The 25,556-nt window shown below is 49.9% G+C and overlaps 4 protein-coding genes across 5 annotated transcripts; all 4 read right to left on the bottom strand.

Annotated features, from left to right (window-relative positions):
• Positions 1-7,817: 7,817 nt before the first annotated feature.
• LOC117855879 (gallate 1-beta-glucosyltransferase 84A24) lies at positions 7,818-9,431 on the bottom strand. Its single transcript, XM_034738275.2, has one exon. The coding sequence runs from the start codon at positions 9,332-9,334 to the stop codon at positions 7,940-7,942; it is 1,395 nt and encodes a 464-aa protein (XP_034594166.1). The 5' UTR covers positions 9,335-9,431; the 3' UTR covers positions 7,818-7,939.
• A 2,988-nt stretch (positions 9,432-12,419) lies between these two features.
• On the bottom strand, positions 12,420-13,564 carry LOC117855536 (uncharacterized). The gene has a single exon (XM_034737915.2). It carries the CDS (start codon positions 13,280-13,282, stop codon positions 12,668-12,670), a length of 615 nt encoding a protein of 204 aa, XP_034593806.1. The 5' UTR covers positions 13,283-13,564; the 3' UTR covers positions 12,420-12,667.
• A 2,301-nt stretch (positions 13,565-15,865) lies between these two features.
• Positions 15,866-20,219, bottom strand: LOC117856014 (65-kDa microtubule-associated protein 3). Of its 2 annotated transcripts, none has more exons than XM_034738415.2 (13): positions 19,965-20,219; positions 19,649-19,750; positions 19,319-19,525; positions 18,591-18,839; positions 18,261-18,470; positions 18,017-18,172; positions 17,753-17,912; positions 17,497-17,648; positions 17,321-17,408; positions 17,132-17,205; positions 16,951-17,025; positions 16,633-16,867; positions 15,866-16,549 (listed from the first exon to the last, which is right to left on the bottom strand). In XM_034738415.2, the coding sequence occupies exons 2-13, from the start codon at positions 19,718-19,720 to the stop codon at positions 16,146-16,148; spliced, it is 2,082 nt and encodes a 693-aa protein (XP_034594306.1). In that variant the 5' UTR covers positions 19,721-19,750; positions 19,965-20,219; the 3' UTR covers positions 15,866-16,145. The 2 variants fall into 2 exon arrangements, with proteins under 2 accessions (XP_034594306.1, XP_034594305.1); XM_034738414.2 differs by having other exon boundaries at positions 15,866-16,540; positions 19,965-20,218.
• Positions 20,220-21,184: 965 nt separating this feature from the next.
• Positions 21,185-25,556, bottom strand: LOC117856015 (ATP synthase subunit beta, mitochondrial). The gene is made up of 9 exons (XM_034738416.2): positions 24,995-25,556; positions 24,100-24,175; positions 23,911-23,999; positions 23,686-23,803; positions 23,477-23,580; positions 23,237-23,395; positions 22,606-22,830; positions 22,210-22,521; positions 21,185-21,578 (listed from the first exon to the last, which is right to left on the bottom strand). Exons 1-9 carry the CDS (start codon positions 25,460-25,462, stop codon positions 21,465-21,467), a joined length of 1,665 nt encoding a protein of 554 aa, XP_034594307.1. The 5' UTR covers positions 25,463-25,556; the 3' UTR covers positions 21,185-21,464.

Genomic DNA, 25,556 nt, shown 5'->3' with positions numbered 1-25,556 from the left:
CCGGTGGGTGGTGGGTTCAGGTCGCTGTCGAGGTGGAATTGCGCGTGGGACCGACGGACCACGGGTGCCCGCGGGGAGTCCGGGTCGGTTGGGCTGGTCGCTTTGGGGTCGGAATCGGGTACCAATGGCTGCTTGCTGCCCTGCCGCCGGTGGCGCGACGATGCAGCGGACTTCGGGAGGACATGGTGTGTTCAGAACTGTTCCTTTCCCTTTTTGAGTTTTCGTGTCCGCCAGCCGGGCTGAGCACCTGAAAGCTGAATGAAAGCCTGGATGGAAGCTGCTATCATTGGCCATGTTTAGTTCACCCCCAACTCCCAACTTTGGCACTATGAAAAAGAAGATTCACCATCACATCAAACTTACGGTACATGTATGGAGTATTAAATGTAGATGAAATTAAAAACTAATTGCACAGTTTTGTTGTACTTTGCGAGACGAAACTTTTGAGTCTAATTAGTTAATGTTTGGATAATAATTTACAAATACAAACGAAATGCTACAGTGCCAGTACAGTAATTTGGCACCTCCCAATTTGACCAACTAAACAAGGCCTAGGTACCTGCCAGCAGTCACGCAAACGATAGCACACACAATCGTGAAACGAGAGTACATCTTCATCACAATCGTAGCATAGTTCCCCGGAGCTTGAAGAAGTATGGTAAATGGCTAAATGCTTGGAGACGTTTCTATTTACTTCCCCGGAGCCTGCAGGCGGAGAGTACATCTTCACCACGATCGTAGCATAGCTCTAGCATCGTTTGTCGATCAGATCCGGACCCGGTGTTTTCCAATGGAAACATCTGGTGTTTTGCGTATCTGATTTGGCTTCAGGGTGTTAAAAGTTTAACACCCATCACATCGGATGTTTGGATGCTAATTAGGAGTATTAAATATAGGCTAATTATAAAACTAATTGCACAGATGGAGTGTAATTCGTGAGACGAATCTATTAAGCCTAATTAGTCAATGTGATGCTACAGTAACTATTTGCTAATGATGAATTAATTATATTTAATAGATTCGTCTCGTAAATTAGCACAGGGTTCTGCAATTAATTTCATAATTAACTTATATTTAATTCTCCTAATTAGCGTCCCAACATCCGACGTGACTTTTAACACCTCATATCTAACCAGCCGTAGGAACTCGCCGTACGCGTTAGACTTGGGGCGAACGCGTTGGACCCGGGGGTCGCTTCCACCACGATCCGGTCAGTCAGCTTTTTTTTTTATACTTGTTAGTCAGCTTTGAGTAAGCAGCACGCACGAGCAGGCCATCCATCTCGTCGTCTTCCCGACCTTCACTGCCGTAGACCGTAGTACTTGCCGGGACTCATTCTTCCCCAGTTCCCCTCGTATTCCAAGCAGAGCAGCCACAGTGCACGCAAGAACGGAAAGGACACCTTTTGGGATCCGACAGTAAACTAGTGTTTGGGATCCGACGGAAAGCACGCACGAGCAGTTCTGTTTTCATGCTTATTACTGTACTAATCCACTATTTGGCACATAAATTAATACCATTATCGCATGTGTTATATTTTGGAGTGTACTGCGTTATAATAGAAAATACGACATAATTAAGGGGTTTACATAAAAAGCTTAATGAATATTTGGACATTGGTCGTCGAGGGAAGCCAGCACGAGGAAACAGAGGATCAGGAGGACCAGAAAGGGCCCAGTCTCAGGGCGACCTGGCCTATTTTTGGGCCCGGTCGGCCTCCTGTTTCTTCAACGTGATGTCCACGACATCTCTAGGGTTTTTCCATCGACCATTAACCTAGAGCCGCCATCTATTGGAGACTATAAATACCTCCTCATGGATTACTTGAAGAAGAGTTGGAGGGAGAGGAGGAAACAACACGAAAACACCATCCACCGCCGCCTCAAGGAGGAAAAATGGAGAGAAGATTGGATCAGCAAGAAACCACGTGAAGTGGAGCACCAGAGGAAGGGAAAACCTCCCAAGCCGATTGGCTTGGAGGTGCCCAGGCCGATCGGCCTAGGGCTTTCCTGCCCCCGTTCTTCATCATCTTCAACCCAATTGATCTACAGCACGATCTTTACTCAGAATTCTATCAACATGTGTAAGATTATGGGTAAAGTTTCTATTTATCCTTGGGATTGTATGGAGATCTTGATTTGTAAACACTAAACTTCATGTTTAAGATCTATTTTTTATCAATCATATCTTGATGACGCACCTTCATGTAATGGCTAGCCGGTGCTACTTTGGGTTGCTTATTTGTTTACCCAGAACGATCATCATGTCATGTCTTATTGTCCAATAGTTGAGTATTCTCGTGTAGTGACAACGTGCGAGAGAGAAAGTGTTCGGCATGGTTCACATCAACTCATGATAATACTTAGATCGAGTCCTTTCATGCTTGGCGATTGCATTTACAAGTGATTCTAAATCCCTGGACAAGCATTTTATCTATCTTGTTCACATTCATACTCTCTATCTGCTTTAATCTAGATCTCTTAGTTCTTTTGTTAGATCAATATTATCATATACAAAGAACCTTCGGCTACATAGATTAGTGCTTAGTTAAGCGTGCAAATCCATTTGTTCCATGGATTGATAAACCTTGGGGATTACTCTAAGTGACAAGCTACAACTGATTCATGCGCTTGCGGTTCACAAATTGGCATGCTAACTGCCATCAACATCGTGCGTTGTAGCCACCGGGTGCGTACTGACGCTGCGGTGAGGTGTCGTGGTGGCACAACCGAGGGGGGTCTACGAGCGACACAAGGAGGCACCGCGGCGACGCCGCCCCTAGGAGGCTTCCATGGCTGCGGTCCTGGGAGCGTCGGGCTATGTACGTGCAGTGCCTACGGATGTCATAGCTCCGGGCGAAAGCCTTTGACGGCGATCTCACTGATGGCGATGGCGGCGGCGCCATAGGGTGTCGTTCTCCTCATTAGGGGCGTCATTTTGGAGCTCCATCCCTGCTGCACGGGTGTGGCGGAACCACTTCGGATTAGCTTGATTAGACAGGGTTAAGCCGCCTAATATGCGACACCCATGCGTTTAAGTCAAGTTAACACGAAGTGCCGTCGGATTTCATCCGATTCAACCACTTGAACAGGATCGAGTTTAGCAGACTCACACGAAGGTGAGTGGTTCCAGAGAATACAACGAGTCCACTGAGTTAACCGATTTAACCTTTTAGTTCGGCCATAAAATCAACATCAGAGTTTTTACAAGATTCAAGGAAAACCACAAAAGTAAAACCACTAGCGGAAGCAATCGTCGGGGTCGGACATCCCTGGTGAGGCCAACCGGGACATCACTGGTTCCTTTCCTCGCCGTCCGAGGAAGGATCCCACTTGACCGTCCAGCCTGGCGGAAGCTGGGGCGGCCAAGCGCCAGCAAGAGAGGGTCGGGAGCAGCAACTTCACCTGAAAAACAGGAGCCACAACAAGGCTGAGCTACTAAGCTCAACAAGACTTAACCGATAGGAGCCAAACTACTCCTTCTCCTGGACATGCAGGGCTTTTTGGCTGAGGGGTTTGTTTGCCAAAAGCACTAAGTAACCCTATTTTCAAGTTTTAGCCCCGGTTCTAGGTTCATTTACCAGTCTAGGTTTTGCAACCTATTCTAAGCATCCATAGGATCAAACAAGATGTATAGGTATATCAACAAACATGCCATCATCAGATTCCTCATTTACTCAGGGTGACATAGCGATCAAGCAATCTCAGACTGTGAGAGGCAGACGAATCGATTCGAGTTCTTTAACCATGCATGGTGAACCTAGCCTCACGACATCCGCGCACCCGGAGATCGCTTCCTGTGTCGGCCTTCCCCATCAATCCCCTAACCCGTGTCGGGCCCATTTCCTTTGGTGTAAGGTTCCACAGACCCGGCCTCTGCCGTCCTGTGACCACGCTTACCACCACGTGCGATAACCAGCAGGGGAAACTCCGTTCCAAGAACAATGGGACGACCGCTCACGTCTAGGTTCAATCCGGTACTAGGCTTCCTCATCCCATACTAAGTATGAGGCTAGTACTTTCAAACACTTGATCACAAACACCACCACTGTCGGGCCTTAACAAGATTTCATAGACAGACGGGGCGACCTTCCATCCACCAAAGAGTTACCAAACCCTGCCCCGCCCATCGTCCTTATAGTGGTAACAGAAGGTAGACATCCAACTCCTACAACTCGCGAGTGACAGGAGATCACTCGACTTTTACCGTCTCCTAGTTAAGCAAGGCGACTACTCGGTCCAACAGCTAGTGCTCAGATCATGGGGATCACTAAGTCATGCATCTAGGGTTTCACACAACTCCTATACGTAAATGCACAAGCATGTTACAGAAGGCATGCGCAAGTCTGGTAAAACATGCAAGGTTTTCATGCAACCGGGGCTTGCCTTCAAGCAAAGAGGAAGGAAACTGCTCGACGTCGGGGGCGACTTCGGCTTCAGCGGGCAGGAACTCAGCTACAGCTCCTTCTTCTGGCGCCGGGTGTAGCTTGTAGAAGCTGTCGGTGAGGTGCAGCTCTACACGAATGCAATGCAAGAGTTAGCATAGACAGTTATTTCAACAGCAACACTGGCTCGCCTGAGCCCAAAAACTCGCGACAAAGAGCAGGAGGGTAGGGAGGTTCAAGAGAGTTGATAAAGATTGAAAGGAAAGGGTCGGAAAGGAACTTATGCTCTGATCCTTGAACTAGAGGATGTGGTATACTAGGGGTCCTCAGACGCAAGCGCTGAAGGGTTCCTAAGTTTTACACATACACCCTCGGGTTGAAGAAAAGATCATAGCCGAGCCCTCGGGCGAGGCGGATAAGGGTCGGCGGAATAGATGGGGTCGGGCGAGACGGAACCGGGGTCGGGCGGATAGGAGGGGTCGGGCGAAGCGGACTGGGGTCGGCAACTTACCTTCTTCCTGAAAGGAAAGCTTGGGGTCGGGAAGAAGCAGGCTTGGGCGGAGGGACTCGAAGCTTGGAACAACGACTAAGACCGGGAAAGCTACGGCGGCGGCGGCGCTTCTTGCTGATCACAAGAGAGCTTTTACGCAGCACGGAGGAGCAAGCTGCTGGGTGACTTGGAGAAAACTGAGAGAGAATCTGAGAGCAGAGCTCCTCACGACTTGGTGTGCGGCGCTAGGAGCTTGAGCAGAGAGCGAGAGAATGGCTGAAGGCAACAATGGCGGAGGGAGCTCCGGCGGCTGGTGCATTCCTTTTATAGCTGCGGGAACAGAGGAAAGGAAGCGGCGCGGGGGAGAGAGAAGGGAAGCGGCGCGAAGGCCGGGGAGAAGCAATGGAGTGCTCTGCCGGGGCGGCGATTGAACGAAGAGGGCGGTGGTGCAGGGCTCCGGGGGTGACGCCAGCGATCATTGCGTTCTGCCGTCAGGGCGGCGTAGGAGCGGTAGACCGGTGGTTGAGATTTGGCGGAGGCGGGCGTCGCCGTGAGGAAGATTTGATAGAAGCGACCGGTTTAACGGCGCTAGAAACGAGGGCGCACAGGTGAGAAGACAGGCAGCCGCGGGCGAGCGCGGAGCAACAGATTGTCGGGCGGCTTCTGACAGGGCGGGGAAAGGAGCTGTCGCTGCCGCGGTCGGGTTGGCGATGGAGGAATCGTCGTGTAGCGGAGACCAGGCGGCGCGACTGTGGTCGAAGTGACGGAAAAGACGGGCGACGTCGGGCTCTGGGGCCGGGATCTAGCGGCGTGATGATGGGCGTGGGAGGCGAGGTTCTGCAGAAAGGTTGCAGAGGGCTTCCGCTGCCATTGGGGAAGGGAGCGCGAGAACCCACTTGGTCGCTCATCAAAGACAAAACTGAGCGGCGGGCGTCGGAGAAGACGAGCCACGCGGCAGGAAGACTCTGAAGCGGGCATGCAACTCGAGTGCGCCTGTCACGGAGGATCTGGGAAAAAAGATCTCGCGGGTCCACCGGGCGGATAGAACGGTGTTTGAGAAAGATTTCGAAGGATCCGACGGTGGGCTGTGTTTGCCGGGGTCGGGAGAGGAGCGGAACGGAGAGGGGTCGGGTCTCCGGGGTCGGAACCGGGCGGATAGCTGAGCACTCAGGCGCGGTAAAACAAAGCAGATGACTATGATCAAGGGCTCCGATTAAGATTAGCTTGGAAGATTTAGGGGTCGGTCGTCACGACGGGGTTCTCTGGGTGAAATCCATGTCCAGATTCTGGACGAGCGAGGCGACGCTATTGGCATTGTCCCCTTCGTGGAGGCATCGTTTCTAAAGATCCAACTCAGCTTGTGGCATTGCTGGGGACACTGTTGATCATGGGAGGCTGCAGCTGGTGGCAGCGGCCCCACCACGACGGGCTTGTGGCGCGACAAGGAGGCATGGTGCAGGATGTCAAGTTTGACGGGAGTTGCTGCGCTCACGTGGAGGCGGTCGCAGTTCTGGTGGCGGCTAGGGGTTGTCGCATTCTTGTCGGGTTGCTGCTTGCAGCGGACTGCGGCTGGCGTTGCTCGGTAACTGACAGTGCGGTCTGGGATTGCGTCCGAGGACGGCGCTTGCAGCAACAGTATCGTGGGATGACTAGGCTTGCAACAGATTGCGGTGGGTGGCTCAACTTTGCTGGGCTACTCCTGTTAGTGTTTTAGACCGGCAACCCGCCTAGGGGGTACTCTAGGTGGTCTTTTATGCAGTAAGGGTCGTCGAGAATCAAGGAATCAATGGTGACGCAAGGAACACGATTTAGACAGGTTCGGGCCGCTAGATCACATAATACCCTACGTCCTGTGTGTTGGTTTGTATTTGATGAACTGGAGTTGTTATTGAGAGGGGTCCCTGCCCGCCCTTATATACACGGGAGGGCAGGGTTACAAGCCTGAATCCTAGTCGAATACTATTACAGAGTTCTACTCGGTAAAGGCCCGAGTAGTTTTCCATAAACATACTTGACTAGTCCGAGTAGGATGTGTCCATCCTTGTTCTGATCTTGTCCGAGTACGTCCCTTAGTGGGCCGTCCAAGGCCTACTCGTGGGCCTGGGGTGTATGCCCGACAACTCCGGTGCGGTATATGGTCGGAAGACGGCGCAAGCAACTTTTTTGGTTTGCTAGCTTGGCGGTGAATGCTATATGTGCGGGTGGAGCAACGAGGTGAAATCGACCTGTGATGGTGGCTTGACTGTTTGATGGAGATCGTGGGAAGCGGGGCAACACTGCTCTCCAATCTGATGGCGACAGAAGAAACGGATCTATGTCATGGAGTACTATGTTGGACGTAGCGAGGCCCCCGTGTGCGGTGATTCATCGAGGTGATGAGAGCGAGGTGGAGTCCCACATCGGGTGTGGTGAGACTCCCGTGCGTTTGTGTTATTGTGGTGGTGACTGCGAGGCAGCTTGCGAGAGGTCCAGATCGGGTGGTATCACTCTATCAGGTGAAGTGTGGTGTTGCAGCGGTACTACGGCGAAGGGTCCTGCATAGCGGTGGCATTCTCGGTACGGTGCGGTATGTTTCTCTCGGATCCCTGTCGACGCGGGGTCACACTTGGAGGTTTCGGCGACTACATGTGCGTGGGAAAGTTGGTGGGTGCCGCGAGAAGGCTTCAGTTCAGCTGCCGTTGTTGATTGGGGTGGGCAGCCGCATTGATGTTCCAATTCAACCGGTCGGATTTGACAGTTTTGAGTTGAGTGATTACCCACGTTAATATCCCAATCCAATCGGACGAGTATAGTTTTCTTTTTTCTTTTCATGTTCCTGCCCCAGGTCATAGTCTTTGTCTTTTTTTTTTCCTATATCAATAGAAACTCACGCTACGGTTCGTTAAAAAAAATAAAAGCTGATATAGAACATCAGCAGAAGATAAAAATGCGTGCGCTGCTGAGGACTTTAACACACAGACCTTTATTGGCTTACACATACAGTATAGCGTAAATTGCATGCTTGGGTATAATATACGTACTTGCCTTACGGAACAAAGGCGAGAATAAACACGACTGCATGCGCTTCAGTTACCAGCTCCAATGGACACTACAGCGCCAACGAACTCCCGTGTGGCCCTGCACGACGACCCGCCGTCGGCCACCGCCGCGCTCGCCTTGCCCTTCCACTCCTCGGCCCTTGCCCGTATGTCCTCCCCCTCCAGTGTACCCTTCATGACCGCCTCGATGCACTGGCGCAGCGCGTCGCGCGTGGTGGGCGCCGGGAGCCGGACCCCGACGCCGCACGCGTCCACCAGGAGCGCGGCGTTGGTGCGCTGGTCGGACCACACAGGGTACGTGACGACGGGCACCCCGGCCGCGAGCGCCTCCGTGGTCGAGTTCCACCCGCAGTGCGTCAAGAAGCACCCGACGGCGCGGTGCGAGAGCACGCGCCGCTGCTCGCACCACGGCACCACCTTGCCCCTGGTGTTACTATCGCCGCTCGCGGCGGCGGCGGCCGGTAGGAGGTCGCGGCTGTCGTCGCGCACGACCCACAGGAACGGCCGCTCCGTGGACGCCAGCCCGCCCGCCACCTCCGCCATCTCGTCGCGGCTGAGGTTCACGAGGCTGCCGAACGCTACGAACACCGCCGATCGCGGAGGCTGCGCGTCGAGCCACGCCGTGCATACGTCGTGGCCGCCGCCGCCGTCCTCCGTCTCGAAGAGCGGGCCGACCGGCAAGACTGGCAGGTGCGCACGAAGCGCTTGGATGGCCGCGTGCTCGAGCTCGTCGAAGGTGTTGACGAGCACCCACGACGCCGTCTCGCGGAGGCTGGCGATGTCCGACAACATCGCCTGGCGCCAGACGAGCTCCTCCGGCGCGTGAATGAGGGCCGGGAGATCGCGGGCGGTCAGCGCGGGCAGCCCGGGGACGTCGACCGGCGCGTCCGGCCCGGCGTCCCCCGAGGGGAACGCCGCGAGCGAGTGGAAGTAGTGGTAGTAGAGTGACAGGACGGTGCAGGACTGCGTCCACAGCATGGCGCCCGGGACACCCACGGCCCCCGCGGTGCGGAGCGCCCACGGGGCGAAGGCGTTGGCCACGACGCACGTGACAGGGCGCCCGGCGTCGGCCTGGCGGCGGATGATCTCCGCGAGCGCCGCGGGGGCCACGTCGTCGAGGTGGCGCGCCACGTCGTCGGTGGCGCGGTACCGCGGGTCGTCAGGGGCCCACAGCCCCTCGCCACGCATGTGCTCGAACCGGAGCGCGCCGCGCCCGGCGCCGTCGGCGGCCGCGTCGTCCTCCTCGCCGTGCTTGAACTTGAGGCCCGCATGAGGGGCCGTGGAGAAGGTGACGAGGAGGCCCTCGGAGGCGAGGCGCCGGCCGAGGACGAGGAGCGGGTTGACGTGGCCCTGAAAAGGCGCAGAGACGAGGAGGACATGGGGCAGCGGCGGCGCCGGCGACGGCGGCTGACCTGACGACATTGGCACGCGACGGTGCTTCTGGCTCGTCTCCGAAGGGTGTTGTTGCAGAGACGAACTTGGCTTCTGCGTATGGAGCTCTGCTTTGTCCGGCTATCAGCATCAGTTTGTTACCAGCTTTGGCGACGACAGGTACAGCAATACGACGCGGCAGCCGGCGTCACGTAACAGTCGGGGGGGTTGGGAGGCATGTGCTAAATTTTAGCACATGTCATATCGGATGTTTGACACTAATTAGGAGTATTAAACATAGCCTAATTATAAAACTAATTGCACAACCCCTAGGCTAAATCGCGAGACGAATCTATTAAGCCTAATTAGTCCATAATTTGACAATGTGGTGCTACAGTAACCATTTGCTAATGATGGATTAATTAGGCTTAATAGATTCGTCTCGCGATTTAGCCTAGGGATTGTGTAATTAGTTTTGTAATTAGACTATGTTTAATACTTCTAATTAGTGTCCAAACCTCCGATGTTGGCGGTGGAAAGTTTTGGCGGTGGAAAGTTGGAACCCATGTATAATGGGCCCTGTTTCTTGTCCGCGATCGGGACAGAGGCCATCGAGTTATCACGGGCAAGAAACTGGCTGGGCCGTTTTCTGCCGTCGAGTTCATGCTGTCAAGTTTTGCGCCCAGCCCGCGGCACGCGCCGTCTTGTGAGAGTGGTGGGCTGTTCGTCCGATGATGTGACGTGGAACTCAAGCCCACCCGACCATTTCTCTGGCTATCTCCGTTTTTTGTTTTCCGTTGCGCCACCTAGCTTTGGCTTTCACCCGACAGGTCAAAGTTCAAACGGATTCGTTAACCCTCTTCTTCTTTTAAGGGCCTGTTTTTAAGGGTCTGTTTGGATGGAGGGTGTTAAAGTTTAACATCCTAGTTTTAATACTTTTTAATACTTGGAGATCCAAACAGATGTGTTAAAACTTAGGTGTTAAAGTTTAACACCCCAAAAACTTTAATACCTAAAGGGGGTGTTAAAAGTTGTTAAACTTGTTAAAAGTGATCCCCCTCTTCACTTTTTCCCACCATTGCCCCCTTCTCTCTCCTCCCTCTCTCTCCGCCGGCCATAAATGAGGGGGTAATAGAGTCATTTCCCATCAAAGGTGTTAAAGTTTAACACACCATCCAAACACTCCAATGTGTTAAATTTAGCACTCCAACACTTGTTAAACTTTAACATGAGGGTATCGAAACAGGCCCTAAGAAGAGCTCGTCAGATCCCTTGAAATTATTGACATCACGCAAGCTCCATTGTCCATGGATCTCAACAGCGCGGCACTCAATCGATGGTTTCGAGCTCTGACTTGACGCGACATTCTAAATTCCACAGCCCTCTGCAAGTCACCCATTATAGAGGGGGAAAAAAACGCGAACATAATTCAGTCGCCGATAAGACTAAGCGAGGTCGATCACATGCCACCATTCCTCCCCAATGATGATTCGATGCGTTTACCGGTCTCACTCGCTTGCCGTTGCTAAAAGATAGTGGAGGCCATTGTGGCCTACTGGCCTCGCTGGTGGTCTACCACAGGAGCGCTAGTGGGGTGCTCCATAATACCCAAGCATCCTTTTCTTTTCATACCTTTTTTCTCTGTGTCACCTCCCGTGTGTATGTTATGCTCATCTTTTTCGAGAAACAGGGCCGGCCGGCCTGCTGTGTGCCTACACCTTTCATTTTCCTCTCATCTCATGTTTGCTGCCGCTTTGCTTTCTTCTCAAGACTTGAGAAGTAAATTCAAAGGCTGTTGCCATAAATTCTATGGGAAAATAATTAGGAAAACAACGTCCTGTTAGCTTTTTTCTCAATTTGGGTATGGTTGGTGCTTTAAAGGATAGTAATGAGCGAATCAGTATAGTCATTTTTTTGTTAGCTTTTGTGTAGATGTCGTAGTACTCGCCTTTTTCCTGTCACTGTTTGAGAAAACTTAGAAGCAATGCCTTGCTGACCTGAATATGACGAACATGATGTTTCTTTTTTACAATTGACTTTTGGTCTTTTCCACACTGCTGCTTATCTATATTTGTTTCCATGATGATGTACGGTATTTTCGACGTATTGTCGGCTAAAAGACGAGAACGCCAACCGAAGCCACGCAGCAGCACTAGTTCGTCGTACTATTTTCCTGAGAGCGGCAGGCCATTTAATCTTGCGTAAAAGAAAAGAAAATACTCTGTAGCACAGAGCTCTTGACTGGACGATCCTTGAAACGCGGCACAAGCGTCCTCGTCTAATATCCCTGCTCAATCGTGTAAGTGCAGATGTCAATCAGTCCATATCTCTTGAAAATTCTAAAAACGTTCACTGTAATTTACCGGAAATTGAGCCATAGCATAAGCTCCATCGGAACGGATGATCTCATTTGGAATATGGGTTCCCAAAACGAGAAGGGACGCTCGTATTTTTCTAAATTTATCATAGAAATGTGAGATGGTGTTATCTTTTTATGGTAGATGATACGTTCATATGGATAGAATATGTCTTGTGTGCATATGCTTATACTATATTTTGAAAAAGGATGTATATAGATATTTTTTATATAATGCCTCAAGTTATACGAATTTTGTAGGAAAATATAATACAATTAGCTCTAGCCTTATGGGAATTTTTCTTTATGCTCGACCTTTCCTCTCTGAATTATGCGTTTATGTGCTAAATCTAAACAACCATTTCTGTAGTTTTCTTGTATTTGTCAATTTGTGAAAAGTCTTGTGTGTTGCCAATACTGCATTCCAAGAGGCACCCATCAAAGCACTTACCTTTATCAATATACACCCACATCCTATTCATTTGGGCAGTTTCGAGATTGAAAAATCACCACTAGCGTTGATGTACATGTCAAATTCTGATTCTAAGGGTGGGGAAAACGTTGCTCATAGAGATAAACATGATGAATATTTTCAAAGTAAGATAGCGATATATATACGTTGATTATGGTACTGTATCCTAATTTTAAATCAGGCACAATAATTAATCTTCACCAATTCCATTCTGTATATATACCTGGAAATCACGAAACGTGAACCTGCTTATGAAATGGCAGCTACTGCGATACCAAGTGAATTGTAAATATATTGGTCGTGGTAACTGAATCGCTAAGGTTTCCTTCATTTCTATTAATCACTTTTCAAAACCGTTTCTGTCCAACTCATGTTCCTCTTTCCTCTCTCCAAAATAAATGGAAAAGGAGGCAGCACCGAAAAAAAAGTACTGGTATTTTACACAAGGTGAATAGGGGAGAAGTGAAAAAGGAAAAAAACAAAAAGAAGCTATGAGCCTACGAGAGACAGCCTTTGCCATCTGTGTTTGGTTGGCCTTGACCATTATTGACCTGCATCAGCATCTCGCTGCCGCGTAGCTCTCCTCCTGAATCGTCTCCAGCGTCGGCCGCCTCGACCGGCGCCCGCCGCCGCTGAGCCGCTGCTTGAGCTCCTCGATCTCCGCCGCGGCGGCCTCGTCGTCCACGGCCATCTCCTCCAGCCTCGGGGCCCTCGGCTTGCTCGCGTCCGTCTCGAGAAGCGGCGCTGCGGCGGCGGCTGCCTCCACAACCTCAGGCGGCGCGACGACGGCTGCCACCTTGGCCGTAGCGGCTGGCGACGACGCCGGCCTCATCCTCCTCCTCGCCGCCCGCGCCTTCTCCCCGCTGGCGATAACCGCGGCCGCCAGGCGCGCCACGTCCGCGGGCGCCACGGGCGCGCCCAGGCGCTTCATGGGGAGCGTGGCGTAGAGCGCCCCGCGCACGAGCGCCTCGTCCGCCGGGAGCGCCTCGATCCGCCTCCCAGGGCGCAGCGCGCGCGCGTCCGCGAGGAAGTGGCCCGGCACTTCGAGCATCAGCTCGGCCGCCGTCGCCGGGAGCGGCACCTGCCGCACCCGCCCGTCCGGGAGCACGACCCGGGCGCCCCGCCCGGTCCCGGGCGTCGTCGCCAGCGTGCACGACGCGAAGTTGCCCATGGTAGACCCGGGGTTAGTTTAAGCTCTCGCTCCTCCCGCCCCCGCGCGAGGATGAGGAGCTGGGGAGTGTGTGTGCGTGAGCGCGCGCGGGGGGACCCGGCGGTTTGCGGCGAGATCGCGTGCGTTTGCTTGTGTTCCGGTGGGCTGCGGATGCGAGGGCGGGCGGGTGAGGTTATATAGGTGGAGTGCGTCGGGAGCCGAGAGCGGTTGGGTGGGGGCGGAACGGATGGTGCTGGTGTTGTGTTGCTTGGAAGAACGCGTGTGATGGACGTGAGGAGGGACGGGAGGTGACGGCGGTGGTGATGGCGACGGGTTTGGTGCTGGCGACTTGGGCTGGGTGCGTGCGAGAGGGACAAGCAGAGAGATGGAGTCGAGTCGAGTGAGGAGGGGGCGGCGGTGGTGGCCCGGTGGGTGGGTTCAGGTCGCCGTCGAGGTGGAATTGCGCGTGGGGCCGACCGACCACGGGTGCCCGCGGGGGGTCCGGGTCAGGTTGGGCTGGTCGCTTTGGGGTCGGAATCGGATACCAATGGCTGCTTGCTGCCCTGCCGCCGGTGGCGCGACGACGCAGGCAGCGCCGGACTTCGGGGGGACGTGGTTTGTTCAGAACTGTTCCTTTTCCTTTTCGAGTTTTCGTGTCCTTTTCGAGTTTTCCTGAAAGCTGAATGAAAGCCTGGATGGAACGTGCTACTATGTGCTACCATAGCCCATAGGCACCTGCCGGTAGTCACGCAAACGATAGCACTTCCCTGTAGTATGGCTAAATTATTGGGACGTTTGTATCACTTCGCCGGAGCCCGAGGCCAGAGCAGAGACTAGTACTTCATCACAATCGTAGCGTAGTACTAGCATTGTTCCGTTTGTGGATCAGATGCAGATCCAGTGTATCCGAATGTCTGATCTCATGGGAACTCGCCGTACGCGCTGGATTTGGGGCCAACGCGGTGGACCCGGGGTCGCTTCCACGATCCGTTCAGTCAGCTTTGAGTAAGCAGCACGCACGAGCAGGCCATTCATCTCGTCTTCCTTCCCGAACTTCACTGCCGTAGACCGTAGTACTTGTCAGGACTCATTGCTTCCCCAGTTCCCCTCATATTCCAAGCAGAGCAGCCAGCCAGCTACAGTGCACGCAAACGGAAAGGACACCTTTTTGGGGTCCGACAGTGGCAGTCCGGTGTGAAACCAGCAGCTAAGGCCTTGTTTAGTTCCCAATTTGGGATAGTCAAAATTGACATTTTACTATAAATGCGCAACTGTAGCGTTTCGTTTGTATTTATGAATTATTGTTCAAATATTGACTAATTAGGCTCAAAAGATTTGTCTCGCAAAGTACAACAAAACTATGCAATTAGTTTTTGATTTCGTCTACATTTAGTACTCCATACATGTACCGCAAGTTTGATATGATGGGGAATCTTCTTTTTGCATAGTGTCAAAGTTGGGAGTTTAGAGGGAAGTAAACATGGCCTAATCCAGCTCGAGGATGCCCAGCTGCAAGCAGCTCGCTTGACCCCGACCCGACCCGACTCCTGACTCGTCGACTCCTGCGCGTCCGAAGCATCTGAACATGACGCGATCCAACCGCACCGTAACGAGAATGTCGCGGACGAAGCTGCCGCGAACTTGCCGCAGGCTGCAACTTGCGAGGGAGCTAGCTAGCGAATAATAAGCACCGGGCCGGGGCGAGGGGCACATGAGTGGCGTAACTGCGCCTGAATTATTTCGCCTATGCGCGTGTGGACTTCACAGGGGCGGCCGGGGCCCCGGCGTGGCTGAGTTGTTCCTCTCGTGGGGGCGGTGTGCACGGCGGCGGTCGAGCGCCTCGCTCCGGCATCCGGCCCCAGCCCCGCACCATCATCAAGCAGGGCAACAGCTTCCAGTTCCCGGGGGTGTCTGTGATTACGGCAGCCCACATGGCGCCGGCTTTCGCTTGACTGACCTCTGCCGGTGACTTGCCGGAAAATGCACTAGCTCGTCGAGGTCGGGTTACCGAAAGATACAGGAGCGCACTGATGACGGATCACTGGATCTGCAGCCATCACTCGCCACTGCTAGTGTTGGAGTTGGGAGTCAATGGACAGTGCGCATTACTATCTGCTGCGTTATGTTAAAAGATCGGCGGTGGGAAATGTTTGGGAAAATCAGGGGACATGAGCATTAAGCCGGCCTGTCAAAGCTAGCAAGTCCTCGGTGGCCAGCGCACTCGGTAACAACCAGTGATTCAGTGAGCCCGTGGGTGTGCCATGGTTTGGTAGCTCCACAAGTGCGGCTTGCCCAACTGTCAAATCACAACTACTAAAGTTTATCGACGAGATTGATCGTGCATCCTGCAGAAGCACAAGTCAATGACACTATCTCACCTCTTTTAAACCAGGGTTGGACCACGAGTAATTTTGTATTTCTGTGCTACTCTGGCATTGCATTCGCATAACCTGCCGGGGAACTGATCGAAGATCCGAAACTCACATCGCATATACTACGGCTGCTTTCAGGATGACGATTCTTGTCGATCAAACCAGATCATCCAGATTCCAGAAGATTTGTGATCAGAAACATAGGGTGTGACAGGAGTACTGGACAGTTGGATAACTGTAAACAGAAATAATAATTAGAGTAGCAGGTCATCGACAATGCAAACCGGATTAAGCTATACAACTTAAGATAACCAATGGCGGCACGGAGCACAAGCTCACAAGTGTGGAACTCCTTAACTAATTGTACCAAATATGGCTGTGAATCAGAACAGTACGGCAAAGTGCGAAAAAGGCCGACTATTGTCGACCAGCAAACAGGTACCATTGGCCTCTGACGAGAAATGGCAGTCAGTTCGACTTTCAACTATGTAATGACGGGGCAAATGGCTGAGCTAAGCCATTTGCCTGGCAAGGTAAACGGCGAGCCGCCTCTCTTCGAACGAGTACTCGATCTCCTCCGGCAGCATCGGCTGCTCTGGTTTCTCCTGGAAAAGGGAGACAGGAGTGGCTATGACCTTGTTACCCACAGAAGGCGTCATCGCCAGCTGCATCGGAGCCGTCACCGTCATCGGCGTTTTGAGATCAAGCGCTGCATTAAATGTCTTGGGGGTTTTGTTCTCTTCCTCGGTGTTGTCATTGAAGGTTGGCCGTGCAGGTGTCGATGAGACATTGTTTCCTGGCATGATCTGGGCAAAAGGCTTGCGCGGTGTTTCTGTCTCACGCAGAGTACTTGCATTGAAAGTCAACTTCTTGATGGGAAGACCAGCAATGTCCAAGCCTCTACTACCTGAAAGTGCTAGGTAGCCTCAGAACTGTGCAAAAGTTGAAGGGAAACAAAAGTGGCAGCATTGCTGTAGATGAATGGAGCATGAAGCTTACTAGGAGATAAAGTGCCCAATTCTTCAGTCTTCTTGGCAGCACGAGCAGTCTTTGAATGCAGTATGTCTGTCTTTGGGGCTTGCATTGTGGCTCCGCCAAGAGACAGCCTTCGGTTTGCACCACCCATGGAGTTCCTAGGCACCTTCTTTGTACTTTGAGGCTTGGATGGACTTGGTTTTGATCCGTAGAGTGCTTCCTGCTCAGCTTTGATTTGATCCTGGATTTTCTTCTGATCCTGCAATTACATTCAGGTATTACAACAGTTAAAACAGATGGTTTATATGCAATCTAGAAATACTGTGCACGAGCATAATATACCCTTTGCCTCTTCTTCTCTAGCTCTTTCTCCTGACGAACGATCATGTACTCTTCAAGCATTGACAGAAGGCGGACCTGAAAATATTTTGAGCATGAAAAACATATGTTATTTGCACAACATTTTAGCACAATACAAAGAGTGAAGCATCCAAGAAAGAAGGGTGATGATAAGAAAACTTACACCATCATATGTGAATTCCTTTTCTCTTTCTTTCTGCCAAGCTAAAATTTTCGTGGTCAAAACATCTACCATTCCTGTTTAAGACATAGCAATGGTAAATTGGTTGCAACTATCGTTGAAGAACCCCTAAACATTCTATAAACAGAAAAGAATTGGTGAAACCTCAGAAATCTCATTAAGCAACATTACCTGGGATCTTGTTAACCAAAATACGAGCCTTTTCTGCTCTCTTGAGTGTCAGATGGGCCCCCCTCCCAGCATTATAACGATTGTCATCCTAAACAAAAATATAAATTAGAACTGTAACCCTATACTAAACAAAAATAGGTCGAAGAATTGCATATAAAGTTTGGCAGCATTCATACTTTGTTATAATCTTCCAACCAGGCTTCCTCCTCACATGCATTCAGCCATCTTTCAACCTTCTCAAGAATATCCTTTCGGCTAAAAGCTTCCTCTTTCACTGTAGCAATGTGAGCCTCAATTTGTTCCAGAACCAGCGCAGGATCAACAGCTCCTGTACGAAAACACAAAGAAAATAAGTTATCATGTATATATTTCCAGGCCTGCAACAAATTTTACTGCACACAGGTCCTTAACAAGACAGGATATTATCTTTACCTGCTTCAATAGCCTCAGTGCTAAATTCAGCTGCATAACCTTCCTCACCGATCAGATGAGCACGTCTCCTATGTTCTTCGAGTTCTGTCTTCTTTTTCAGAACCAGGTCTTTCATCTTGCTCGCTTTCAATTGTTCAAGCCTTAAAACTTCAGATTCGACCTACATTTTATATCAAGATATAATCTCGGAAAATTCCTCGCTCAACAGAGAAACAATAGTGATAGTGGCATGGGAACAATCTTTGCAGGGACAATGGGACTCACGTAGCTGAGGTAGTCAACAGAGAGGGTGTTGGGCTCAGTTATTTCATGTTCCGAAGCAGCAATATTGCATGTTACATTCTGAAACATCTGCTGCTCTTCAAGTGGTGTATCCATGAGATTCCAAAGTTCAAGCATGCTAGATGCCAAATCTTGAAGCTGTCATATTCAGAATTTCAGATTAATAATGTTAAGGGTTGACTGGACTGAAAGGTTAAAATTTCTGAAGTCACAGACAAATGCTGACCTTTTGCATCCTCTGGACTTTCATTTCACGTAATCCATTTACAGCTGATGCGAGTCTCTCAATTGTACTGTTGCTCAGGTTCTTTGATCCATCAGCCTCGCCCAGGCTAGGATGCACATCATGTACTGTTTGTTTGAAGTCTATACCAAGCACCTCGCACAAGGAATGCAAAGTGTTCAAATGTTCCATCACTTGCTTCAGCCGATCACTCTGTCAAAAACAGGTACAAACAAAGAATTTTAATGATTTACATGAGCAATGAAGGAAAAATATTGACATGGTGAGGAATATACATTTTTCAAATGAATCGGATTAGAAAGTGAAGCTTACCTTCTCCTTCTGAAGGGATTGTAGCTCCTTTGTTAACTCCTCAAGCTTTCTTACTGACAGATCGGATTGATCCACAGGAAATTTAAAGGGCACAAAATCTGCAGGCCTGATTTCAGATGCAACCTTCTTAATTTGATCTATGACATCAACAAATTGGTCCCATCTTTCAACTTTCTTCTTTCTCATCTCCTCCAAGTATGGGACAATCGCGTTCAATTCCTCCCTTAAACCTTGCAACTTCTGATTTGACTGTCATATTTCAAAAAGAAAAGGTACCAGTTACCAGTGGAGTCACTACAGAAAAATCCAAGTCTTTAATGTAGAAGATTGCATTCAGTTCCACTTTAATACATCATAACTTCACTCAGTTCCATCCTTTAGCCTTGTAATTTCTGGTTTGAGTCATTTTTCTTCCAAGAGAAAAAAGGTACCAATTACTAGTGGAGTCACTACTGAAAAATCCAAGTCCTCAATATAGCATGAGCGATTTGCATATCCAGCCAACACGTCACATTATCACAGCCATAGCAAAACCAAAATGACAGTAAAAAAATAGTTATGTTTTTTTTTGGTCTCCTTGGCAGTACAAGAGATCACGAGTGAAAATTATACATAATATCCTTGTCCCTATCGAAAATTAGCAGTAGTATTCAAACGGTATTCTGTTCACTTCTTTTGTTCCTTTCATGGCACACTAGTACTTGACAAGTTGACATGCAGAAGCTAACCTGTCTAACATGTATCGGCGGCTCACCCATGGCCGAGCAGATACCTGCGAGCTCGGCCTCTGCCTCGGCGATGGCCTGCCGCAGCTGTGCCCTGCAGCGGTTTGCCATGTCGACCTTCCTCCTGTAGACCTCGAGACACTCCTGCTCGAGCTCCAGCAGCATCCGGTCCCTCGCCGAGTGGGGCTCCCCGACCTCATCCCAAATCACCTGAAACAACAGGAAACGCAACCTCAATTCATCGCACCCGGCACGCGCGGAACAGCGGAACCAACATAAGACGGGGACAAAAAAAACATTAACCCGGCGGAATCAAGGGGTGGCGCGACTTACGTTGAGCTCCAGCAGGAGCGAATCGCACGTCGTCGACATCTGTTGGAGCTGTTCCTTCACGGCGCTACTCATCGCGTGAGGGCGAGGGACCCCAGTGGCACCCTGCAAACGCGATTTCACAGATCAATCCCGACTCCGCGGCAACAAAACACACTCCCCCGCGCCGCGCGCACCAGGTAGCCAGACCAACGCCTCCACCGCGCGGAACAGGGAGATGAGATCCCCTCCAATCCTTGGGTTTCGCCTCACCGGAGGCAGCACACCACGATGCGAGCGACCGGATCCAACCCGAGGGAATTGCAAGCAGAACGCTCACCTCTTCACCGCTCGGCGTGGCCTCGTCGAGCGGGCGGGACGGGGAGGGGGCGGCCGGCTGTCGCCGTGGAGGGAATCGCGCGATCCGGCGCCTCAGGGGCGAGAGGAGAGAACGGAATGGGAAGGGGATTGGATGGGAGGAAGGAGGCGGAGAGTGTTTGAAATGTTTTGAAATAGGGTAGGGGGAGTAGGAGGAGGCAAGAAGGGCGGAGGAGATTTGGGGTTTGGAAATCCGTTGGTTCGGGAAGGAGACAGTCGGCAGCAGCAGAGAGCCGTTGGGGGATATCTTTAACTGGGCCGGATCCGGAGGGATCCCATCATGAGGCCTCCGTTTTGAATTGAACGGCCTGGATGACGGATTGCCTCGTTTGCCAAGTCGGATGCATCATACAGGTGGAACACCAGGTGCTGACTGGTGGGGTCAGCATGTCGGTATCGACGTGTCAGATGAAGAGCAAGCGAAGTTCTTTTGACTTTCGAGTAAAAGAACACGGTTGCATGGCATTCTGTGCTACTGCTCGTGGGCACGGTGGCGATCCGACTCTGATGCAAGCACAAGAAGGGAAGAAACACATGGTACATAAATGGCTAAATGTACGTACCTTAAGAGATGGAAATCAAAGCTTAGTTCAAAAAAAAAATTATCAAAGAAACTTCATACTTCTGGAGCATGATTTACCTCAAATCGGTATGGCAGACGAACAAATGGTACGAATGCAAACCTCGCGAGTGATAAATCAGGCAAATCGGTGAATTTTTACAGTATGATTTCAAAAGGGAAACTATTTTGCCAAATGCCAAAGCCACAATGCTACGGTTGTATGATACCTCCTGCATAGAGGACCAAAGAGATGTTGGCTAAATTGCAGTGCATTCCCAGATTCATTGCCCAACCTCACATGCATAAATGTGAGTTGTGACCTAACACACGTACGTACAAAGTACCTACAGAATTCGTATGGCACTCCAAATAGGCCCCAAACCAAAAGCAAACCTCCATAGTTCATCCAATTTACAAACTAGCATAATTTCATATGCAAAACTTCATGTAGACCATAGAGGTTCCCTATTTATTCATCCTAGCTACCAGAGCCAGTGAAGAAATAAGGTGAGGGAAACGAACCACAAATCATGCTGGGATAACAAACTACGCATTCAGCTCTGAACAAATTGAAAGCCTCAAAAACGACTCAATGTGAATATGTGACCTCAAAACAGCTATGCAGTATGAACATGGGAGACATTCCACTTCCAGTATTCCATTGAGAATTAACAAGTTTATGGTATCGCCGTCATCAAAAAAGATAATTCTTCCTCAAATGGCAGTAAACCAAACATAACGGTCACTGCAAATCCTTATTAGGGAAAAGGTGGAGGGGGAAACACATCCATCGGCAGGACCGGGCCTCCTGCATGTAAATACATGTCCTGGCTAACAGAGAATAAAACACACATGTCGATCCCCAAAAGTTAAATTTTGGTTGCCTGTGAAGGCGATTGCTTATGATGCAGACTCCTTGGCAATCTTCTCTGCCTTAGCAATAACCTCCTCTATTCCTCCAACCATGTAGAATGACTGCTCTGGAAGGTCATCATACTTGCCATCCAAAACACCCTATGATATATCAAGAAGGTTCAATAGTGAGCATTAACATGAAAAAGCCCACAAATGGGTGCTGCCATATGCATTTCTGTAATGAGGAAAAAATGACCATATTTATATGTACATGTAGTATCATATTGTGATGATAAGATCCCAAAAGCACTCACAGTGCAATTTTCAAGCATGTATCTAAAACTAATACAATATCAGTACACACCAATCTGCATTAGAAGTGACAAAATGTACACACAAAAAGTGAATAGTTTCCACATAGCATATTCAGAATATTCCTGTGTCACTTTGGGCATGAGACGGTATATAAGAGCCAACTTTTACAAACAGCTTGTACAACACTATTTTTTGTTGAATACAATATAATAAAGTGCATTTTCATGTCAGATTTTTTTAAAGAAAAACTATTCAAGCCAAATGTTATGTATTTGCATAAATGGGCCTTCTATTCAATACCTAACAAACATATCAGACAACTCACTAAATTCCACAAAATTTAACCTTGCACAGAGTACCATGCTATTAGGCAAAGGACAAGAGGCATGTTTACCCAAACAACACCAATTTGGCAAAGGTGAAAATGGTGCAATCCTGCTGTTCAAAAAGGGAGAGGGGACATGTTATGCCATACCTGGAAACTTTTAACACTCTCCTTCAGCTCAACATACTTTCCAGGTGCACCCGTGAAAACTTCAGCAACATGGAAAGGCTGGCTAAGGAACCGCTGAATCTTCCTAGCACGAGCGACCGTCAACTTGTCATCTTCACTGAGCTCATCCATTCCCAAAATGGCAATAATATCTTGGAGGTTCTTGTAATTCTGAAGAACCTTCTGAACACCACGAGCAGTGTTGTAGTGGTCCTCACCCAGCACGTGGGGGGACAACATTCTGGATGTGGAGTCCAGAGGGTCGACAGCAGGGTAAATACCAAGCTCAGAAATCTGCACAAGAAACAATCACATCGTACTCATAATAGCAACGGCACAAATCCATAGAAATTGTATCTATACATGAGACAGGCATACCTGACGTGACAACACGGTAGTGGCATCAAGATGGGCGAAGGTGGTTGCAGGGGCAGGATCTGTCAAGTCATCAGCAGGAACATAAATAGCTTGAACAGATGTAATAGAACCCTTCTTTGTGGTGGTAATCCGCTCCTGCAGTCCTCCAAGATCCGTGGCAAGGGTGGGTTGGTATCCCACAGCAGATGGAATACGACCCAGCAGAGCAGACACCTCAGAGTTCGCCTGACAGACACAGACCAGATGTATAGGTTTAGCTGTAATCTACATAAAATCAAGGCAAAAACAGAGAGACAGTATATACCAAACGCACAGGTTTTCAGGTCAGATGTACACAAAAAATCAAGGCAAAAAAGAAAATAGAGACCAAATGGACAGGTTTTCAGCTGTGTTTTTTTCCTCTTTTTTTTTTGTGTGTGTGTGTTGGGGGGGGGGGATGTACTAGTCTTTCAGCTGTAACGTGTGCAAATCAAGGCAAAAAATAGGGTGATTCAAAGAAGCCTTTTTTATGGGAATAATACATATTAGAAAGGACATCAGAGACTGTTTGGCTAATTGTCATCTGCATACCAAATAACAAGAATACCATTGCGAGTACTTGAAACAGGAGGAGGATCCGCATAGAACTTACCTGGGTGAAACGGAAAATGTTATCAATGAAGAGAAGCACATCCTGTCCTTCAGCATCACGGAAATGCTCGGCAACAGTCAAACCAGTCAGTCCAACACGAGCACGAGCACCAGGGGGCTCATTCATTTGCCCGTAGACAAGAGCGCACTTGCTCTCACTCTGCCACAAAGTACAATGTGAGGAACACTCAACTAAAAAAATATGGAACCCAACGACATATTAGAAATCTTGGTCATTTACCTGCTTGTCACCAAGCTTAATGACACCACTCTCAATCATTTCCCTGTACAAGTCATTACCCTCACGAGTACGTTCTCCAACACCAGCGAAGACAGAGAAACCACCTAGATGAAGAAATGCATAAATAAGTAAACATAAAAACATACAAAAAAACACAAAAAACACAAAAAAACACAATACGACCATCAACTTCTGTATAAGGAACTAACCATGGGCCTTGGCAACGTTGTTAATGAGCTCCATGATAAGGACAGTTTTGCCCACCCCTGCACCACCAAAGAGACCGATTTTACCTCCTCTTTGGTAGGGTGCAAGGAGATCCACAACCTGATAGAAATACACGTGTTGCGTTAATGCATGCTAAGCCTTGCATGGTGAAAACTGAAAACACCCTAGCAAACTTTCTCATCACTTCCAAAGAAAAGGAGGTGTACCTTGATTCCAGTAACAAGAATTTGCTGCTCTGTAGCTTGCTCAACGAAAGCTGGGGCTTCACGATGGATAGGGAGGAAGTGGTTCGTCGCTGAAGACAAGAGGAGCAAGCAACAAAAGAAAAATATAAACATGATTTCTAGTAGTATATGCGTAGATGTCACATGTAAATGCAGGTCATGCAGACTTACTTATATCTCCCTTCTCATCAATAGGCTCGCCAATAACATTCATAATGCGTCCAAGTGTTGCCCTACCAACAGGGACCTAGAAACAAAATATAGTCATAAACACAAACAGATGCAAGGTTCAGAAGCTGGTGGTACCAAGGTACTAAAGATAATAGCAACAACTAAGATCAGATGTTGTAAGTATCTACAGCCTACAGATTCAATACATAGATAACAATCCTACATATCAGGCTATAACAACTTGTTTTCATCCAATGAAGAAGTATGAGTTCAGTGGCCGGTATCATAGAGCGGAAGCACATAAGCAGTAAGCACGAAAGCTGAACATGCAAACAATAAGCTATAGGCTGCACGCCTGCAACTTTATAAGCTACATATATGACAAAAGAAAAGGCAAAACCTTTGAATCGTGCGCAGAATTGGATAATTTATGACTACCTACGGTTTATTTTGAGATCAATAACCATATAAGCCCCCATCCATTCAGTGTCAACTCGGACCAGAGTGTGACATGTTATACAATACCTTTTAACAAACAATCAAATCATAAATAGGTTTATCATCTACAGATGAGACATTTAGACAGAAAAAATGATTCTATGGATCCACATTTCCAATGTTGTTAGACCATGATGGGAATGCTACATTGGTTTCAGTATTTGCAGTCCACATCCTAAACGTTTGGCATGTTGATCATCTACAAAATCGGTACAGCATGCCCCTGGTAACAAACAACAGTCGTGGATCTATAAAGCAAGAATTCAATAGACAATAAATGGATCCGTACGCCCAGACCAAATCTAACAACCGCCGATTCTCCAATTCGTCAGATTAGATCCGAGTCAATCATCTCAAAACACGAAAGGGGACGAGAAATGATAGGAAATGGGCTTACAGTGATGGGAGAGCCGGTGTTGAGCACACGCTGGCCGCGGACGAGCCCCTCAGTCCCGTCCATGGCGATGGTGCGGACCATGTTCTCCCCGAGATGCTGAGCCACCTCGAGCACGAGGCGGATGTTGTTGTCGAGCACCTCGAGCGCCGTCAGGATCGGGGGCAGACCCTCGTCGAACCGAACGTCCACGACGGCACCGATGACCTGGCACACCTGGCCGATGGCGCCGGCGCCGGTGAACTCATCGGTGATCTTGCCGCCACCGGTTGTCTTGCCAGTGGACGGGGGCGGCGGGGCGGGCGCCGCCTGGGCCGCGGCGGAGGAGGCGTAGGAGGCGGCGCGGTTGAGGAGGAAGCCCGCGGGGGACGGGCGGTGGTGGAGCGGCGCGCGCGGGACCGGGGACGGGGAGGCTGCGCGGAGGCGAGAGGCGGAGCGGAGGATGGAGGAGAGGGCCCGGCGCGTCGCCATGGCCGGCGGCGAGGGGTCCGGATCTAGGTTTTCCTCAGAGTGGTGTGCGGGTGTGGGGAGTGGCGGCTCCGCGCTACGGGAAAGGGTGGAGGGT

This window comes from Setaria viridis, chromosome 5, assembly GCF_005286985.2.
Source record: "Setaria viridis chromosome 5, Setaria_viridis_v4.0, whole genome shotgun sequence".
Taxonomy (NCBI): domain Eukaryota; kingdom Viridiplantae; phylum Streptophyta; class Magnoliopsida; order Poales; family Poaceae; genus Setaria; species Setaria viridis.
The sequence above is the reverse complement of the archived record's forward strand: the minus strand, read 5'-3'. Positions and strand labels throughout refer to the sequence as shown.

Coding starts and splice junctions, on each gene's coding strand:
- LOC117855536 (XM_034737915.2), bottom strand. CDS start 13,282: ATGGGCAACTTCGCGTCGTGCACGCTGGCGACGACGCCCGGGACCGGG.
- LOC117856014 (XM_034738415.2), bottom strand. CDS start 19,720: ATGAGTAGCGCCGTGAAGGAACAGCTCCAACAGATGTCGACGACGTGC. Junction 19,526..19,648: donor CGCTCCTGCTGGAGCTCAAC/GTAAGTCGCGCC, acceptor CTGTTGTTTCAG/GTGATTTGGGATGAGGTCGG. Junction 18,840..19,318: donor CGCCGATACATGTTAGACAG/GTTAGCTTCTGC, acceptor GAAATATGACAG/TCAAATCAGAAGTTGCAAGG.
- LOC117856015 (XM_034738416.2), bottom strand. CDS start 25,462: ATGGCGACGCGCCGGGCCCTCTCCTCCATCCTCCGCTCCGCCTCTCGC. Junction 23,581..23,685: donor CAACGTTGCCAAGGCCCATG/GTTAGTTCCTTA, acceptor TTCTTCATCTAG/GTGGTTTCTCTGTCTTCGCT. Junction 21,579..22,209: donor AGAGTGTTAAAAGTTTCCAG/GTATGGCATAAC, acceptor GATATATCATAG/GGTGTTTTGGATGGCAAGTA.
- LOC117855879 (XM_034738275.2), bottom strand. CDS start 9,334: ATGTCGTCAGGTCAGCCGCCGTCGCCGGCGCCGCCGCTGCCCCATGTC.